At 42.1% G+C, this 20498-nt stretch overlaps 1 protein-coding gene across 1 annotated transcript in view; it reads left to right on the top strand.

The window, feature by feature from the left end:
- The window catches only part of MYH13 (myosin heavy chain 13), a 96138-nt gene extending 77497 nt beyond the window's left edge, over positions 1–18641 (top strand). The window contains exons 41-42 of the mRNA XM_075993897.1: positions 7298–7413; positions 18489–18641. Of these exons, the coding sequence (XP_075850012.1) occupies positions 7298–7413; positions 18489–18641 (269 nt within the window). The remainder of the gene's footprint in view (positions 1–7297; positions 7414–18488) is intronic.
- The last annotated feature ends 1857 nt before the right edge of the window (positions 18642–20498 follow it).

Here is a 20498-nt window from a genome sequence, read left to right as displayed (position 1 = left end):
ATTCAGGGTGTTTGGAGGAAAGGAAGGCAGATTGTCGGATGGCAACCTAAGGTACTGAGGGAAAAGAGGTAGAAGGCAGATACTGAGAACCAGGGGTCGCCCAATAAACTGAGCATATCAGGAGTCTTGTGGGCCATTAAGGAATATGAGCTTGATTCTAAAGACAACACAAACCCACAGAGGAGGTAAATGATTAGATTTGTGTTTTAGCTAAATGACCATCAGTGACAACGCTTTCTTTCTGTTGTGAACAGCTAAAACCCGAGCAAACTGGTGCAAACATTAGGGATGTGTATTACTCACCTAACTGGAAGTTCAGGAGTGGGCATGCTGCAGGCACAGCGTAATCAACCCCTCAAAACCCATGATCTTTTCATGTCTCTGTTCTGTAAGCACTCGTCATCCGCTTTATTCATGGGTGGTTGCAAAATGGTAGTTCCAGTAACAGATCCCGGCACAACAAAGCTCCAAGGCATCCCTGCAGCAGATACCTGTCTCCTAGCCCCACCATGTCTCATTAGGCCATGTGGCCCTGGGACAAGATAGGGGCATTTGCTCTGGCGAATCTCCAAGAGGAGACAGGAGACAGGGAGACCAATTGAAGAGATAGTGCAGATTACCGGCATAAAGTAGTCAGACCTGGACCAGAGACGTGGCCGTGGGCATGAAGGAGGCAGAAGAACGTGCAGCTCGTCCTACATGGAAGAGAAGCCAGGAGCTGGGAATGCTTCAAGTTGCCAACCTTGGCTGACAGAATGACTAGTGTCCTGTTGCCTGAGATGGGTGTCTGGCCCTCAAGGCCTGCCCAGCAAAGACTGAGAAAGAGAATTCCCCCAACATCCCCCTTTCCCCGAGAGACAGGATGATGCAGTGGTTGAAGGGCTGACTCTGGTGTCCTGCCACCTGCCTCCCATCACTTAAACGCTGAGAATCTTGAGTCAATTTCTATTTCCTCATTTGTGAAATGGGTTTACCAATACCTAGCCCTTGTTGTTGTCAAGGGCTAAACATCTTGCCTAGCATAGAAGAGACACCATGGGGTGATAAGGGAAGAGACCAGGGCTCCAGCCATAGTTCGGTCCCTCACTATGTGGTCTCAATCCAGTTTTTCAACCCGCTGAGTCTCAATGTTCTCATCTGTAAAATGGGGGCAATGCCTACTCATGGGGTTGCTGAGAAAATTGGATTAGAAAAATATGGCAAGTGCTGATGTGGAACTTTGGTGTTTTCTGGCTGGCCACATGACAGAGGCAGAGCATTCCTCCAGAGAAGTAGAAAATCCTGGAAATTGTCTCTCAGCCTCACTTGAAACTGAGGCACGGCTGGCTGGTGACCTAGACTCAGCCAACAGAGGTTCGTGCTCCCAGCTTCGAATGAGCGTGGGGAGGGGAACTGGAGCAAGGAAAGAGGAGCAAGGTGGTGTTGGCAGTGATGGTAACGTGCAACCCCAGGGGCCAGAGTGGCGGTGGTGCCAGCCTCAGTGTCCAGGCCAGAGGGGTCAGCAGCACGCACTTTGGCCTCTGCAATTCAGCGGTGCTGGCAGCGAGTTTTTACTGAGCCAGTCGGTGGCGGGCGTTTTGCTTTTCTCTGACTCCCAAGTGCCACTTTGTTCCTCCCTTTTTGTTCCATCTGCTTGTCTGAACTTTCTGAGACTCTATGAACTACCCCAGTAGCCTTAAAATGGGGGTGGGGGGCAGGTTTCTCCTCTAATCAGCTTCAGTAATATTCTGAGCTTATTATAACGAGGCATGTTGACTACAAGTTCCTAGCATCATGCCTGCCACGTGCTGGGGATTTAATATTGGTTCCTTCTCCCTGTTGGCTCTTTGTTCTCGGTTTTCTTTCCTTCCACCCCAGTTTCATTCTAACGCCATGGCGCCGGTACGATGATCAGTGGAAGAAAAACCCCTCCCTTGTAAAGAAAACACGGAGTCACTCCACGCCATGGTCATTTGCACTTTCACTGTTTCCTGTGAAAGATCATTCCACAGGCTAATAAACCTGAGGTGGAGGCATTGAGCAACAAGATGATTTTTAAAAATTTTAAAGTTTTGAGGGCAAACATATACTTGTTCATCAGAGTCCCAGTGGTGACAACCATGGGACATCTGTGAAAGTTTAGAAGCAGATTTTGGGGTGGGGGAACTAAGAAACAGAGTGACTCATTTACATGGTAATGGGCTTTTAGATTTCATAAAGCAATGGACCTAATGAACTACCCAGAAGAGGTAGAGTATAAAAATACACATGGGTTCATGAAAAGTTTGTTTAATTCACAGGTAATGGAACCACTTCAGGAGGTAGAGAGGACACTGGGGAGTTTTACAAAGCATGCCCTTAATATACCTGGATGAAAATTGCCACTGGCTTTCACAAAACATCCTAAATATGACTCAGAGATAGGATATTGGGCCGACTGGGTTACTTTGGGACACAGAGCTCATTTGGTCCACAGCCCCCAACCCCTGCATCAGCGCAGGGATCTCTCCACGGCAGCCTGAGCGAAAGTTACCAGTCCTTGGCCATTCCGCCTTGGGTGAAGTCCGAGTGCGGAAGCAGGTGGCCGGCCCAGCAGAATGGCGGGGCGATGTGTTGGCACACGCCGTTTCTCTCCACAGAGTTCATGCTCCCTCCTATGGAAGCAGCTTTCTAACCAGCTCTTGCTCTTCCCCTGAAATGATCTCTTTCCCACTGTGTAGAATCGTAGGGGGACTGTCAGTGAAGTTGTCCTGACTTCCCTCGGTCAAGCCAGGTTCACCAAACTCTTACTCCATGAACTTGGGATCTTGGGTGCAGTGATGCCAAGACCTTTAAAGGGGAGGTGGGGCTAATATATAGCACCAGTAGCACCCCAATGAATTGTTCCTTCTGTCTAGCATCCTAGGCATCTTTTGCTTCCGCCATTTTCCAAACCTAAATTGCCTCTATGAACCGCTCTGAAGGCCTGAACCATTTTTTTCCTGTATACATTCACTGGAGTCTATTTGTATAGTTTGCAACCAAAGAGCCCCAACCGATTTAACTCACAATGGCAATAGTAACAGTGTCTAATTGATAGAAAGTTCTTCCTTATATCAAACCGAACTCTTCCTTCATATAATTTTCCCCACTTTATTCTGGGGCTGTTCACTGAAGCAACTCTTAGTCAATATTACCCCTATGACAGCTATGCAGACATTTCAAGAAAACATGTTTTTTTCTTAGTCACCTCTTTTTTTGAAATAAATAGCTATGATTTCTCAACAGTTACTTGTAGAACATAGTTTCCAAATCTAGCAACTTCCTGGTGTCCCTCCCTTGGATCCTTCTAATGTAACAATCAGGAGCACATGAACTGCATAAGGGGGTCATTATTTCTCCCAGTCTTCTAATTTCATAAATGATCACTCGTGTAGCATTGACATTACATTCCTGGATTATATTAAATGTGTTATCAACTGAAACTAATTTTGACAACATACTGCTTCCTCATATAAGCGACACATAATTTTTGTAGAAAAATTAGAAAATGCAAATAAACAAAATACAAATTAAAATCTCTTACAACCCACCTCCAGTGATAATTACTATTCTATATTATTTTCTGTGCCCATTATATTGTCATTTCTCTTCATAGCATAATATTCCAATTGTGAACAAAATTAAATCCTAAGCCCCAACCCCCTGCAAATGAACCACTCTCCTCTTGGCCAAGGGGACCCCAGAAAAACCTTAAAACCGAGTTCCCAGAGGTCAGAGCGGCTTCATGTAGCCCTTCCTTTGTTAAACCACTACTGGGCTTCTTCCCTTAGGGCTTCTTGCCTAAGGGTCAAACAGCACCAGCCTTGGAAGACTTGCCCCCCTGCTGATGTCAATCAACCACCTAATGCTGCTCCTCCTTTTTTGTGGTTTGGGCGCCACCACTGACCAGCATTCTTTCCTGATAAGGGGCCACCCAGCATGGAGTGGTTCTAACTAGACTATGGAGTATGCACGGTCAGGGTTCTCTGCTTCACCTTTTGACATCAGAGGGCCCCAACCCCACCTTCGGATCATGCTAATGCTGCCGTGTTTTGTACATGCCACCTATGAAGGGGCATAAAGCTCAACTGCACGGGCACATGTTTCTCCCTTCATAAATATTCATGACTCCTCCCATAGCTTGTTAAGTGTTTATTCAGCCTTCCTGCTCAGCATAAATTCCTATCCCCCTTGTCCCTCCCTAGAAGCACAAGCTCGGCTTCTGCCCTGAGGCTACGCTTCTCAGCCTGTCAGAATGGCCGCCCTGCAGGCTGTGACCCGGAGTGAGAAATAAAACTCTCCTTTCCAAATTTATGACCCTCATCATTTCTCCAGTTGACACAGTGCATGTCATATATTTAATTAGCACCCTCTGGATAGATATTTGAGTTATTTACAGTTTTTTGCATGTTTTATGTTGTTTTTGCTATTATGAGCAATGCTTTGATAAACATTTTATACATATGTCTTTGTATGTTTGTCTGATGATTTCTTAATAACCTAGAGATGGAATTATTGGGTCACAAGATATGTTGCCTTATGTAGCTTTTCATTATATATCACCAAATTAGCCCCAAGAAACCAATTTATGCTCCTATCACCAGGTCTAAGATTCCTTGACTCTTCACATAAGATCTTACCAAGCCAGGTGCTCACCATCCTATAGTAGTAATTGATTTTTAAGATAAGTAAAATATCGTGAATAATTTACTGATTCATATTGATTTCATCTTGTGAAAACAGATGACTTGCAGCCCCAGCCAACATCTTGGGGGCAACTTCATGAGAGACCCTAGAGCTACCCAGATAAGATACTGCCAAGTTCTGGACCCACTGTCAGATAACAAAACAAATATTAATTTTAAGCTGCTAAGTTTTGAGATAATTTTTTATGCAGCAACAAATAACTAAAACATCTTTGGATGTTTTTCTATGGCGTTGTTTTTCTCCTTCTTATAGTTACAGAATTTAAAAAAATTCTAGACACTAATATTTTGTTAGTTATAAGGGACACAAATATATTCTCCCAACCTTTGGCTTGTCTTTTTACTTTGTGCTGCTTTTTGATATAATGATTTAAGATTTAATATAATGAAATTCATCAGTTTTTTTCTTTATAGTTTATGCTCTTTGCATCTGATTTACAAAATCCTTCACTACCTCGATATAAAAAAAGATAGTCTTCTGTTTTCCCTTAAATTATTTCAAATATTATCTTTGTACTTTTAATTCTTTAACCAGGTTGGAAATAGCTGTTGAATTGACTTGATCAAAATCCTTACTCCTTTATTTGCTCAAAACACTGGAATATTCATTTCTACGATCCACTAGTCATGTTCTTTTTGCGGATCAGCATCTGGACTCATCCTCTGTGTCTTGAGAATCCCTTATCCTCGTAAGTCTCAGTACAAAGCAGAGCCTGCCGCTCACTTGCCCAGCCTCTCTTGCAGCCAGGATGTAGGCACGTGACCTGTGACCTGCCAATCAACACACACTCTTCTTGGACTTTGAATGATGCAAAGTGACACTTTCTGATGGAAAGAGTCATCGCAGTTATGGAGCAGTGCTTTCCAAACCCTAGAGCCCATAGGAATCACCTTACAGCGAAAGTGCACTTCTTGTTCAAGTGCAGATTGCTGGGTCCCACCACAGACAGTCTCATTCAGTAGGTCTGGGGTGGGGCGTGAGAATGTGCTGGTCTAACACATCCCCAGGTGATGCCAACGCTGCAAACTTTCTGGTGACGACTGTGGTAGGGGAGAGATTAGGTTCCCCAGACACAGAGTTGCTGCTGTATCCACTGCCAGCTGGGGAAGCTGGGCCAGTTCCGTGGTGGGATTTGGTGCATTATTTCTACCTGGGCAGCTGCTGACACTGGTCCTCCAGCCCTCCTGGCACTTCTGTGAGATACCCTCATTCTCTAAATAGATTCTCTTGCTGCTTAAAGCAGCCAGAGTTAGCTTCTGTTGCTTACAACTAAGGATGCAGGCTGATCCAGAACCCATTTTGTTGGCTTTTAAAACTTCCCTTCAGCCTGTAATCCTAGCACTCTGGGAGGCCGAGGCAGGCGGATTGCTTGAGGTCAGGAGTTCAAAACCAGCCTGAGCAAGAGCGAGACCCCGTCTCTACTATAAATAGAAAGAAATTAATTGGCCAACTAATATATATAGAAAAAAGTAGCCGGGCATGGTGGCGCACGCCTGTAGTCCCAGTTACTTGGGAGGCTGAGGCAGGAGGATCGCCTGAGCCCAGGAGTTTGAGGTCGCTGTGAGCTAGGCTGAAGTCACGGCACTCACTCTAGCCTGGGCAACAAAGCGAGACTGTCTCAAAAAAAAAAAAAAAAAAAAAACTTCCCTTCAGATCTAAACCATTGTAAACTTCAGTCTTCCTGACTTTACTCTTCCAGATTTGCACTGTTATTTTGCATGCCTAGGACTTATGCCAATTAATTCATCTTTGGTACATGTCCGTTAAAAACATGTATTATTTTTTCTTACTTCAAGAATAATATATGCTTACTATAAACATATTTGGAAAATACAGAGAAGCTCAAAGAAGCAAATTTAAAATCATGTTTAAACCCACCACCAGAGACAACCATTATGAATGTTTCATTACACGACTTTCAGTTTTTTCCTGTATGTACACATACGTTTTTTTATATATTTGGATCTTGCTGTACACGCTGTTTTATAACTCCCTTCACTTTTTTTCATTCCAACAATAGAAGTAAACATTTCCCCCTGTCAAAATATATTCCAAAATATGGTTTGCAATAGGGACATAGCTTCCAGCAAATGAAGTGCTGGAATTTATTCAACTAGCCCCTGATATTTGACATGCAGGTTGATTCAAATTACTCACTATTATAAATAACACCATCAACTTCTGATTCAAAATGGCACATTTTGAATTGGTTAGCAATTCCTACTATAGCCTCTCCAAATTCTCAAAAATTCCTTCATTCAACAAACATTTTCTTGAGTGTCTATCATGTGTCATGCACTGTTTTAATTGCTGAGGATAAAGAAATGAACAAAATAGATAAGAACAGCTACCTTCATTGTATCTGGGGTGAATAGTAATAACACTACATGTCAATAATATACACGCAGACATACCACATACTAATAATATACTACTAATAAAATAATAATGCTGGCAGCTGCCACTTACTAAATGGTTGCCATGAGCCAGACATATGCTAAGCCCTTTCTGTGCAGTTAATCCTCAGACCCTATTATCACCTCTGTTTTTCAGAAAAGGCCACTGACACTGTAACTTATCCCCACCCCAGCACTGGTGCAGGCAGACCTGGTGTGGAACCAATTAAATCTGACCCTTCCCCAAAGCCTGGGGTTTAACTGGTGGGTACAAGAGGAAGATGCCACCTCCAGAACAGTGGAATCCCAGGTGAGGGTCTGTGTTACAGAAGGAAGGGAAGCAGGATCTGTGGCTATCAAGCTTCGCCTTAGCTATAGACTGAGAAGGAATGGGGACCACTGCTCCAATGGGGCCACACACAATTTTCCTTCTACCTGTTGACAAATATCAGATCGTATTTTGTCCACAAGTGAATTAAGAGAAGAAAACCAGCATGAGGTCCATAAAAAAAAAATACAGAAGAAACAAAATGCATGATTGGGGAAGGGGAAGAGGAAGAGCAAACCAGTAAAAACCATCCACTGCCAGATCAGCAGGAAGATGTCAGGAAACTTTTTCGTATCCACCACAGGGTACAAGAAGCCATGGCCTTTCTGACACATGAAATCATTAGGAGAAAACAGACCAGAGAAAAAGGCATCAAACGGAGAGAAACAAAATTGCATTAAATGGGTGATGAAGAAGGATTGTAAGGAAACTAAAAACAAAAGCAGAGTAAAATTCATAATTCCCTCACAAAGGAAGGAACTGATGCTACCAAAAATAAAATAAAATCAGACAATATCACCTATCGGTGAAGACCTGGAACAACTGCAACTCTTGCACACTCCTTATGGGAAACAATTTGACAATATCCACCCCAACTGAAGATACACATACCCTATGACCAGGCAGTTCCACTCCCAGCCAGATACTCTAGGGCAATGATTTCAAACTTTATTTAACATTAGAATTGCATGCTTTTTCGAATCCAGATGCCCAAAGTGGACCCTGTACCAAGTAAATCAGAATGTCTTGGGGGGTGGGGGGGTATGAGCCATGTATCAAAGTTTCTAAAGATCCCAAAATGTGTAGCCAAGTTTGGGAATGGCTGCTCTAGAGAAATCTTTGCATATGTGCATTGCATAATGTCTATTAGAATGTTTACAGCAACGTTGTTTGTAATTGCAAGAAAGCAGAAAATTCCCAATGTCCATGGGCAGAATTGATACAGTGTGGTGCATTTATACAATGAGATATTAAACCACAGTGAAAAGGAATGAACTGCAGGCATACCAATCAACAAGGATGAATCTTATAAACATAAATGGGGTGGAGGCAATTCACAGGGAGCATGTACAATTTGATTTCATTCACATAAAGGGACATTTTGCATAACTAACCATCACTAATCATCAGGGAAATGCAAATCAAAACCACAATGAGATATCATCTTATCCCAGTTCAAATGGCTATTTTCAAAAAGACAAAAAAAAAACAAAAAAAAACCCGAACACAGAAAACCAGAAACCAAATGCTGGCAAAGATGCAGAGAAAGAGCAATGCTCATACACTGTTGGTTGGAAAGAAAAGTAGTACAGCCACCATGCAACACAGTATAGAGGTTTTTAAAAAAACTAAAAGTAGAAATACCATACAATCCAGCAATCCCACTGCTAGGTATATATCAAAAAGAAAGAAAGTTAGTACATTAAGGTGGTATCTGCACTCCCATGTTCATTGCAGTGCTATTCACAATAGCAAAGATATGGAATCAACCTAAGTGTCCACCCATGGAGAGTTGGATACAGAAAATGTGATATGTTTACACAATGGAATATTATTCAACCATAGAAAGAATGAAAGCCTGTCATTTGCAGCAGCAGGGATGGAACTGGAGAACATTATACTAGGTGAAATAAGCCAAGCACAGAAAGAGAAATATCGCATGTTCTCACCCGTGTGGGAGCTAAAAAAATGGATCTCATGGAGGTAGAGAGTAGAATGGTGGTTACCAGAGACTGGGAAGGGAAGGAAGAGAAGTTGGTTAAAGGATACAAACATAGAGTTAGACCGAAGGAATAAATTCTAGTATTCATCAGTACAGCAGGGAAATTATAGCTAACAATAACTTATTATATATTTTAAATTAGCTAGAAGAGAAGAATTATAATGTTTCTAACACAAAGAAAAGATAAATGTTTGAGGTAATGGATATTCTAATTACCCTGACTTGATCATTACACATTGTATACATATATCAAAATGTCAAATGTGTCCCCCAAATATGAACTATAATATATCAATTAAAAAGACAAAAACAGATAAAAAATAACAATTGCTGGCAAAGATATGGAGAAAAGGGAGCTCTTACACACTGTTGGTAGGAATGTAAAGTAGTAGAGCCATTATGGAAAACAGTATGGAGGTTCCTCAAAAAACTAAAAATAGAACTACTATATGATCAAGCAATCCTACTACTGGGTATTTATCCAGAGAAAAGGAAATTAGTATAGCAAAGATACCCCCATGTTTATAGCAGCACTATTCACAATAGGTAAAATATGGAATCAACCTAAGAGTCCACCAACAAATGAATGGATTGGGTGTGGTGGCTCATGCCTGTAGTCACAGCTACTCCAGAGGCTGAGGAAGGAGGATCCCTTGAGTCCAGGAGGCTGCAGTGAGCTATTCTAGCCTGGGCGACAGAGCAAGACCCTGTCTCTAAGAAAAAAGAAAAAAAAAAAAAACAGATGAATGGATAAATGTGGTATATATGTGCAATGGAATACTATACAAACTTAAAAACGAAGGAAATCCTGTCATTTGTGGCAACATGGATGAGCTTGGAGGACATTATGTTAAGCCAATCAATCGGGCACAGAAAGACAAATACCACATGTTGTCACTCATATGTGGGAGCTGAAAAACAATTGAGCTCATGGAAGTAAAGAGTAGAACCGTGAGCGTGAGAGGCTGGGAAGGATAGGGGTGAGGGGAGGCTAGGGAGAAGTTGGTTAATTGATACACAATGACAGCAAGATAGGAAGAATGAGGTCTGGTGTTCTGCAGCACTGTAGGATGACTATAGTTAACTATAATTTACTGAATGTTTTCAAAAAGCTAGAAGAGAAGACTTTCAATATTCACAACACAAAGAAATGATACAAATGTTTGAGGTAATGGATATGTGAATTACCCTAATTTGATCCTTACACATTGTATACCCTCTGTATCCCATAATATGTATAATTATTACATGTTAACTAAAACTAAAAGGAAAAAAATGGATAAAAATACATTGTATAATGGTACCTGTATCATATATTTGTTGGTACTCTAAAAAGAAATACAAAGGAATGATAACCACGAAACTCAAGATCATGACTACCATTGAGGAGAAGGGGGCTTCTAAGATGCCAGCATTGTTTGGTTTCTTAAATTGATGGTGGTAGCTTATACCATATATATATATATATAGTAAATATTATTTTGTCTACTTTAATTATTTAATTAAACATTGAAAAAAAGGATTTTAAAAGTTTAAAAAGGTGAAGATTCATGCAGAGAGACCTACTTGAAAAATTCTTCCAATATCCAAAGAAAAAGGAAAAAGAAAGAAAGAAAAGAATAGCTATGGAGAACAAAGAATGCCTACAATTATACATACTTTGATTATAATGGGGAAAAAAACCCCACATTTTAAAAATTCCCCCCTCTTAAAAATTAATGTATGTAATCTGAAATGTAGATAGAAACTTTGTGAGCCAGACATCCTAAAGAAATATACTCCTAAGGCTGAACTACAAACAAAGGTAAAACAACATCAAGGTTATTGGGTAAATGTGTTGGGGTAAAGTGGTTGTAGCTAACTCTTTGCTCATGGCCTTGAATATTTCCTTAAGTACATTCTTGGAAATAGAATTACTAACACATAATATATGTTCCATAAATAATTGCTAAGTGCATGAATGAACATAGAAAATTCTGTAAAAGTATACACTGCAGTGTTGTCAGAGTTCACCTTTGAATGTCAGACTAAACAAAAGATTAGCTTTTTCTGCTTTTTTTTTTTTACTTTTCTGTATTATTTTCCTTTTCTACAATTAATGCATGTTACTTATGTGATAGAAGAGACAAAATGTGATTTTATAAATTGCAATATCGTGAGTAATTGTAGCAAACCCTTACGACCCTCTCTGGGTCTTCCCTGGAAAAGCTCGTGCTCAGTGAAAACAGCTTGGCTAAATTCTAAAAGACGAAGCTGCAAAGGAGCTCTACACCCAGGCTAGAGTCTGGCAATCAGTAGCCGGCGTCTCCACCTCCGGTTATCCACGTCCTGTGTCATCCCCTTCCACACCATAACAGGGCGGGTCTGCGAGACCAAGAGAATATGGCAGAAGTGATGGCATGTCACTTCTGAGACTGAGTTATGAAAGACAAATCTTGATGACCTTCTGTTTCTCACATCGGCTGCCCTGGGGGAAGCCAGCTGCCCCTCCATGACAGGCCCACAGAGAGGGCAAGGAGCTGAAGCCTCCTGCCAACAGTCACTCGTGTGCACCATCTTGGAAGTGAGTCTCCCAGCCCCGGTCAAACCTTCAGGTGATGCAGCCTCAGCTCAGATCCTGACTGTGACCTTGAGCCAGAACCACCCTGTTTGGCCATACCTGGATTCCAGACCCTCAAAATCTGTGTGCCATAATAAAAATGTGTAGCTTTAGCTGCTAAGTCTCGGGATAATTTGATCTGCCAAAAACAGATAGGCATCTAAACTGAGTTAGTTGCTGTTTAGCACCAGGAAGAGGTAAGGAAAAAGAGGGGAGAACAAAAGGGATGAGGGGGTCATCTGAGAGGGAGCAGAGATCCTCATCAAGTGATTACTTCTTCAATCATCCCCTTAACCTCCACGCAATATGAGGACTCTTGGCCTGTGCCTCAAAATTGGGGGACCCCAAGGGAAGTGCCTGAAAAGTAGAAGAGTGACCATGGAACCTGGGGCACAGATCCTCTCCTGTTTGGGAATTAGGTAGTGACAGTTGTCCACTCACAAAGGGGCCCAGCATGAAGCTTGTGTAAGCGGTTGTGGGCTGGCCCCTCTGGGCACAATGAGCATTATAGTCCATCCTCTGGGATATCCTGGGTAAAGGTGGGCTGGCCCCGGAAAGCCATGCCTGTTGGAAAGGGAAGGGAGTCTCTTACTGCGAGTTAGAATGGCTGCAGCTCTGAAAACTTGGCTACCAGCCTTTGAGAGTCCATGGGCCTGGGACCTTGGACAGAGACACACCACCTGAGCCATCACCTATGCCAAGCACCAAATCACAGCAGAATCCTATGTGGCCATCAACCCAAGAATGGATTAATAAAATGTGGTATATGTATACCATGGAGTACTATTCAGCTCTAAGAAACAATGGTGATATAGCACATCTTATATTTTCCTGGTTAGAGCTGGAACCCATACTACTAAATGAAGTATCCCAAGAATGGAAAAACAAGCACCACATATACTCACCAGCAAACTGGTATTAACTGAGCAGCACCTAAGTGGACACATAGGTACTACAGTAATAAGGTATTGGGCAGGGGGGATAGGGGAGGGGGTGGGTATATACATACATAATGAGTGAGACGTGCACCATCTGGGGGATGGTCATACTGGAGACTCAGACGTGTGGGGGGAGGGGGGAAAGGGCATTTTTTTGAAACCTTAAAATTTGTACCCCCATAATATGCCGAAATAAAAAAAAAAAGAATCCTATGTGGGACATCACCCAGGTGGAGCCAGACAAGTGCAAAGCAACCGAATAACCTTGAGGACCTAGTCAGGCAGAGAAATGGCCTGACAAAAAAGGGAGAGGCCTTGCTTCTCCCCTTCCCACGGGGACCCTTGGAGCAGGCAGGAGGGGCTGCAAGGAGGAAGGGAAAGGGCCCCAAGGAACAAGGCTGTCCTCTGGTGCCCAAGCGCAGAGTAGGGGTTCCCAATTAGACAGAGATGGAGGATAAAAATATCTGAATGTGATGACATGTTTACCTGAAATAAATCTATTTTAAACTGGACGTGAATGGACAGGGCTGATATTTATAAGACTGGGCTTACTTTGTTTTTTCCGCTGCTCAGCACGAAGAGGGATTTTTTAGCGAAAAGGAAGTGAGTTACAAAAATCAAGCAACCTTCTTTGTGGCTCATGGCTAAATGGCACCAGTACAATTAAGGCTGCTAAATAAATAAGCAATGAGCCCTGAGCTGCAGACTCTACCTCGTCTTCAGTGGAAGCTGACCAGAGACCCCTGTATGGCCACTTACACTCTTCGAGACCTTTCCCAATTATAAAGGCAGATATTAATCTTTTTAATTGTTTAAGAATCTCCTACCCTTGCAAATACTATTCTTTCTTAGACTCTAGACCACCTATACCCAGTGGAACTTTCTGTGATGATGGAAATGTCCTATGTCTGTGCTGTCCAATACGATAGCCATTAGCCACATGTAGCTACTGAGAAACTGAGTTTGGGAGTTTGATTTTAATCAATCTACGGCATTGGACAATGCAATTCTGGAAGGAATTTTACATTGTTCTTTCTACTGCACTTTTGGAAATCAGGGCTCCTAATTGTGGCGTGCATCTTCTCTGTTTGTCTGTTATTGCAAACTCTGAAGTGACAGGATCTCTTTGGCTCAAGGTTTCTGGGACTCCACAGCACCCACCAATTCTTCCATCAGTGTCCTCAGGACCAAATTCAGACTAACATTTACAATATTGTTTACATCAGGAAAATTTGAGCACAGATTGGATATCTCGTAATACTAAGGAATTACTAAAATTACATACTGAAGTAGTTACAGATAAAATGATACAATGCTTGCAATTTGCCTTAGATAATGGAGTGGAGAATGGATAGAGGAAACAAGATTGTTTGATGTGGTGGAAGCTGTATGACGAGTTCATCGGCATCCCTTCGACCAGTCTACTTTATATGAATATAAATATTTTAATTTTAAAAAGTGGAGAGTTCTTAACAAAATGGGAAAGTGCTCATATTATAAAATTAAGTGAAAGGAGAAAATCTACAAAATAATAAATAGGCACTATACTGATGAATTCATACAAGTGGAAGGAAACAGTGTGGTATAGTGGTGAGAGCCCAGATGGCTGAGTTCAAATCCTGGCTCTCATACCAACTTGGCTATAGGATGTCAGGAATTTTTTTTAGCTACACTAAACTTGTCTTCTTATCCACAAAATAAGGATCTTACTGGAATACACCTCTTAAATTGCTGTAAAGATTAAATGAGCCTATTTATGAAATACTTAGCCAGCATCTGGCACACAGCACAAATTCAATCTCTTATCTTTGGAAAATAGATTTATGAGTGGTTGGTCTTGCACTACTCTATTCTCCAATTTTCCACCAAAAGTGTGTCTTCCTTTTATATTCGAAGGGGAAAATGACTTTAAAAATAAAGAAAAAGGAAAAAGAGTAGTTTACTCCATGGCTACTTCTGTGTTCTACGAAACTGTTAGCAAAGTAAGTTAATAATTTATCAGATGTTCTAAACTTTAGCACAACAAGAATTCCTGCTTAATTCTGGATACTTGGAATTCCCCATGAAACTGGTTCATGGCTTTTGGGACATGTATTAGGAAAGCATTGTCCGTACACTTCCTCGGGCACAGAACATGGACCAGGGTATTGTATCGTGGTTGTCCTCATTATTTCTGACCTAAAAGCTCTCCATTCTGATGGACAGACCACTTAGTGCCCTCTGTGCAGAGAATGCTACGCAATTTTGCTTTTCTGTTAGATTTGTATCTTTTAAATAAAATATATCCTTCCATTGTCACTTTCCATTTTTGATTCCCCTCCCAAATAGCAGTGATGCTTATGAAATAAATCATAGTTTTCCTCCTGCAGTAACACGACCATCTTGCCTTACCCATTCCCCCACAGCCTTTGCAGTGAGAGATGAACATGTCAAGCTGTAAATAAGGCTCTGGTCCAGTTGCCTCTATTTTTTCCTGAGAATAACTGGGCACTATCTCTATCATCCTGTTTCTACATCACAAAGAATTTTCTTCTCAACAACTAGTGTGCATGATATTAATCAAACTGAAACTATACTAAACAATATACACAATAGGTAGGTAGATAGACGGATAGACTCACATAACTAAAAAGTCTAAAAGGTAGGGTTAGCTTCAGACATGGTTAAATCCAAGTGCTCTAATGTTTTCAAGAATTTATCTCTCTCTCTCTCTTCTGAGTAGAAGATAGATGCTTTCCCTTCAAAAACAAAGAGGCTGTTAAAAGAAGATGACAAATGAATGCTAAGCAGACAAAAACAATAGCTGTCCACTATGTAACCCTTAAAAATCTTCTAAAATGTCCTCTGCTGCTATTAGGAAATCTCCTGCCTAACACATTCTTTTCTTCTCCGACTTGGTGGCACTCTCTGTCCTTTGTCAATAGCCTCATATTTCAGTATCTTGGGCTGTGGCCCAGGAAATGAAATCCTCTTCAACACCATCAACAGTGCCAGCTGCTCGCACCCAATATCCTCTTTTCTCCTCCAAAGTCAGAGCCATCATCTGGATGAAAAGATGGAACACCACCTGTGTCACCAAATCCTCCAGTGTGTTTCTCGGAACTTGAAAACTCCCAAAGACATATTTCAGATTTCTTTTGACTGCATCATTTACCTGCACAATACAGGAGAAGTGGGTAATGGCTGGAGACTCCATCCCATCCCATCCAGAAACACAGTGTCCCTCCAAGCATGCCACACCTGGCCTCAGGAAGGAGTCACCGCATTCTGGGAGTGCACAAGGTTTGGTTTTGTTTTTCCCACCTGGCTGTGGCTGCTTCTTCATTAAGTGTGCATTATAATGCCTAGCATGGTGCTGAAGACACACTAGATGTCCAATGATACATGTCCTGTTTCCACTTTGCCCTTTCCAAGTGCCCTTAAAAAACAAAACAGTCCCCAAATTTAAGAAAAAACAAAAAAACTAAGCTGAAGATGGGATCAGGAAGGGAACACTGGGGGCTTTTTCTGTAACATATTTTTTCAAACTCAGTGGTGGAAGCATGAGTGCTCATGGTATTATTAGCTAGCCTCTGAAATACTCTGTAAGTTTAAAAATTTTCAGGTTGTCTTAGTCCATTTTTTGTTGCTATACAAGAATACCTGAGGCTGGGTAATTTATAAAGAAAAGAGGTTAATTTGGCTCACAGTTCTGCAGGCTGTACAAGAAGCATGACGCCGGCATCTGCTCTCCTGGTGAGGGCTTCTGTGCTGCGTGAAAACATGGCAGACAAGGTCAAAGGGGAAACAGACACATAAGAAGAGGGCAAACCTGAGGGGCATCCTAGCTTTATAACAACTCACTCTCAAGACAACTAATCCTTTCTCGCAAACCAATCCAGTCTCATGAGAGCAAGAACTCACTCCCTACCTCCACACTAGCACCAAGCCATTCATGAGGGATCCATGATCCAAACACCTCCCATAAGGCCCCACCACCAACCCTGGGGATTAAATTTCAACATGATATTTGAAGGGGACAAATATCCAAACCATAGCACAGGACACAACCCAAGCTGGAAAACCAAAGAGCTAATCTGATTGTGTCAGTCCCCAGCTTGTTTTCCCATAGCCCAAATGATGACAATCCAAGCTCCTTGTTACACACAAAGTTCTTTGTGATGTGGCCAAGTCTTCCTTCTTCTCACATGGCATGGAATAAATGTCTGTGTCCTCCCAAAATTCATATGTTGAAGCCCTAACCCACAATGTGATGGTACTTGGAGGTGAGGCCTTTGGGAGATAATTTGGTTTAGATGAAGTCAGGAGGGTGGGGTCCTCATGATGGGATTAGTGCCCTTATAAGAGGAGGAGACAACAGAGTCCCCCTTCTCACTCTCCCTCTTTTCCTCCCTCCACCATGTGAAGAAGAATCAGCGAAAAGACAGCCATCTACAGGCCAAGAGGAGAACCCTCACCAGGAATGAAATCTGTCTGCACCTTGGTTTTGGACTTCCAGAAATAAATGTCTATTGTTTAAGCCACCCAGAATGTGGTGCTTTGCTATAGCAGCTATGACAGCCTAAGCTAAGACACCACTCTTTCCCACAGCCACCACTCAATGCCACCCTGAACCACTTTGCCAGTTTCCTGAACAAGCCATGTTCTCCTTGGTCTGGGTACTTTGGAGTCTGTCTTCCTTCCTCCCCTTTCACATAGCTAACTCCTCTTTACTCATTGTATTTGATCAAGCAGGTTAACAGAAAGATCCCATAATGCAGTGGCTTAAAGAATGTAAGTTTCTTTCTCTCTGATGTAGCAGTTCTGAGAGGTGCAGCCCAGGTGAGTCAGAAGCTCCTCATGGGAATACAGAAACCCAGGTTCCTTCCAGTCACTGCTGCCAACCTCTAGGTTCTCAGGGCCACTTGCATGATTGAAGCTGGCTCACCACCCCATGCGGATGGCAGCCTGCAGAAAGGAGGAAGAGAGGTTAGAGGAGGCATACTGGATGTTTTGAGGTCTAAACCCGGAAGAGGCCCACATGGTTTCCACTCATCCTATTGGTGAGAACTTAGTCATGTGATCATAACTGACTGCTGGAGATGCTGGGAAATGTAGTCCCTAGCTAGGCACCCATCTGCCTGCCTACAGTTCTATTACAATGGAAAAACGAATTTCAACAAACAATTGAAGCTCAAGCCTTGATTCCTTTGAACAGCCTTCTCTACCTCTGACCTCTATGTCTGGGTTAGATGTCCCATTTGCAAGCACTTAGTAGACTACATAGCCGCTGTCCCAGCAGTGGCTTATTTCCCAGCTTCACACGTTCCCTGCCCTGACAGGGTGGGAGCACATTGGCTGTAGCTCTGTATCCTCAATGCTTGGCAATTACCAGACATTGAATACATTTTGAGTAAAGTATGGAGGACTGGCCACGTACTAATTTGCAGAGCCCAGTGCAGACTGAAAATGCAGGGTCTCTTGTTGAAAAATGAGAATTTTAAGATGGCAAAAGCAGAGCATGAATCCGAGCATGGGGCCCTTCAGCATGCAGGGCCTCTGCACCTGCACAAGTCACATACCCGTGAACCAGCCCTGGAAGTATGAGTAAATAAATGAGTTGTATTTAATAACCTGAATTATCCCCCTTAAGAAAAACAACATATCTGTCGTGTATGCATGCAATGAGTGAAGATGAATCAAATCATGCTTGTAAATATTTGGGTAGTAAATCTTCACCGTCCCACAGGCTAAACTTAGCAGAGGGCATCTCAACAGTGAGGGCATTTCCCATTTCCCACTGCCTTGTCCTGGGCAGGGTGGGACACCAAAGCTGCTGGCTACTAGCTCCTTAATAATTCAGAAACATAGCGTCTTGCCTCCTACAGGGTCCTTCTTGCAGCGAGCCATCGAAGAAGCAGTCATCATCGTAGTGATTTTCCTACAGTCTCAGAGACTCTCAGGGTTGTGAAGACCTTAGGAATTGTCGCCAGGCAGTTCTCCAGCATCTGCTCAAACACCTCCAGCGACAAGGAGCTTCCTACCTCCCCAGGCAGCTCCTTCTGTTTCTGACAGCTCTGCGGATGGAGTTCTTCCTCGCGTTGAGCCAAAATCTACTTCCTCGTGACTTCCTCCCGCTGGCTGAGAGCCACACAGGGGAATTGCAATGCCGCTGCTGGGCCCTTCAGGCATCTACGGAGCACTAATGCTCACCAGAAAGCAGCGGACCCCAACGGAGCAGCAGAAGTGGAACTCGGGCCACAGATTTATTGTTCTTGGCTCAAAGTTAAATCTTTTTTTTTTTTTTTGGATTGGTTACCAATATTGGAAAATCTGGAGAGTTCATATAAATATAGAATTCGAGCCTCTAAAACTTGGAAGCTCTGGCAATACGGGCCTTATAATCCCACTGTCCTACTTGCCACTAACAACAGTAAAAAAAATGGATATTGGGTGTGCAACTGCCCTTTCCACTACAGCCTGCTGCTTCAGCCACTTGGTGTCCATGCGCACTCACTCAACTCAATGTCAGAACATATTCACTGGTGAATATGTTAATGTCCCCAGCTTTTAAATAGGCTTCAGGGACGGTTGTTTAATTAGGGACTCCCCTTTTTACCTTTTCTTCTTCCTGCTCAGAATGCAGAGGTGTTGGCTGGCACTCCCGCAACTACATTGAGACCATGACAACCTGTAGGATGGAAGCCATGTGTAGGAACGTTGAAACAGACAGTAGGATCCTGGGTCAATAGATTATAGAATTGCCATATCGGCTTAACCTACCTCTGAACTTCTTTTGCTTAAAATAAATAAGAAAAAGAAAGAAAGCCAAATATATCATCTTTAAGCCACTCTTATTTTAAATAGTTGTTATTAGCAACTAAAAGCAGTTTCTACCTGGTATACAACTCATTGCCTTTTCATAAATTAAATTTTTATTATGGAAAAGTCTCAACATGTACAAACACAGACAGACTATATCTGCATGCAAAATAATAATTTGGGGCCCTTACCTCATATCATACATAAAATGAACACAAACTAGATCATAGACCTCTATACAAGAGTGAAAACTATAAAATTCTTAGAAGAAAACATAAGAGTATATCTTCATGATGTTGGTGTAGAGAATGAATTCTTTGTTTCTATATTTTTTTCTTTTTTGAGACAGGACATCGCTCTATTGCCCAGGTTGGAGTGCAATGGCAAGATCATAGCTCACTGCAGCCTCAAATTCCTGAATTCAAGCCATCCTCCTGCCTCAGCCTCCTGAGTAGCTGAGACTGTGAGTGCGCACCACCACATCTGGCTAATTTTTCTATTTTTTGTAGAGATGGGGTCTTGCTAGGTTGCTCAGCGGGTCTCAAGCTTCTGACCTCAAAGGATCCCCCAGCCTCTGCCTCTCAATGTGCTAGGATTATAGGCATGACCCACCACATTGGGCCAATAATAATTTCTTAGATAGGACACCAAAAGCATAAGTGATAGAAGAAAAAGTAAATTTGCCTTCATCAATATTAAAAACTTTTGTGCTCCAAACAACACCATTAAGAAAGTAAGAAGACATTTCACAGAATGAGGACAATATTTGAAAATAATATACTGATAAGGGACTTGCATTGAAAACACATAAAGAAGTATCAGAACTCAATTAAAAAGATTTTTTAAAGCAATTTTAAAATGTGCTAAGGATTTGAGCAGACATTTCCCCAAAGAAGATCTACAAATGGCCGATGAGCACATGAAGAGATGCTCAACATCATCAGCCATCAGGGAAATGAAAATCCAAACCACAATGAGAGACCAATTCACACTCACTAGGTTGACT

The sequence above is a fragment of the Microcebus murinus genome, chromosome 18, assembly GCF_040939455.1.
Source record: "Microcebus murinus isolate Inina chromosome 18, M.murinus_Inina_mat1.0, whole genome shotgun sequence".
Lineage (NCBI taxonomy): Eukaryota > Metazoa > Chordata > Mammalia > Primates > Cheirogaleidae > Microcebus > Microcebus murinus.
This window is presented reverse-complemented; position numbering and strand designations above follow the sequence as displayed.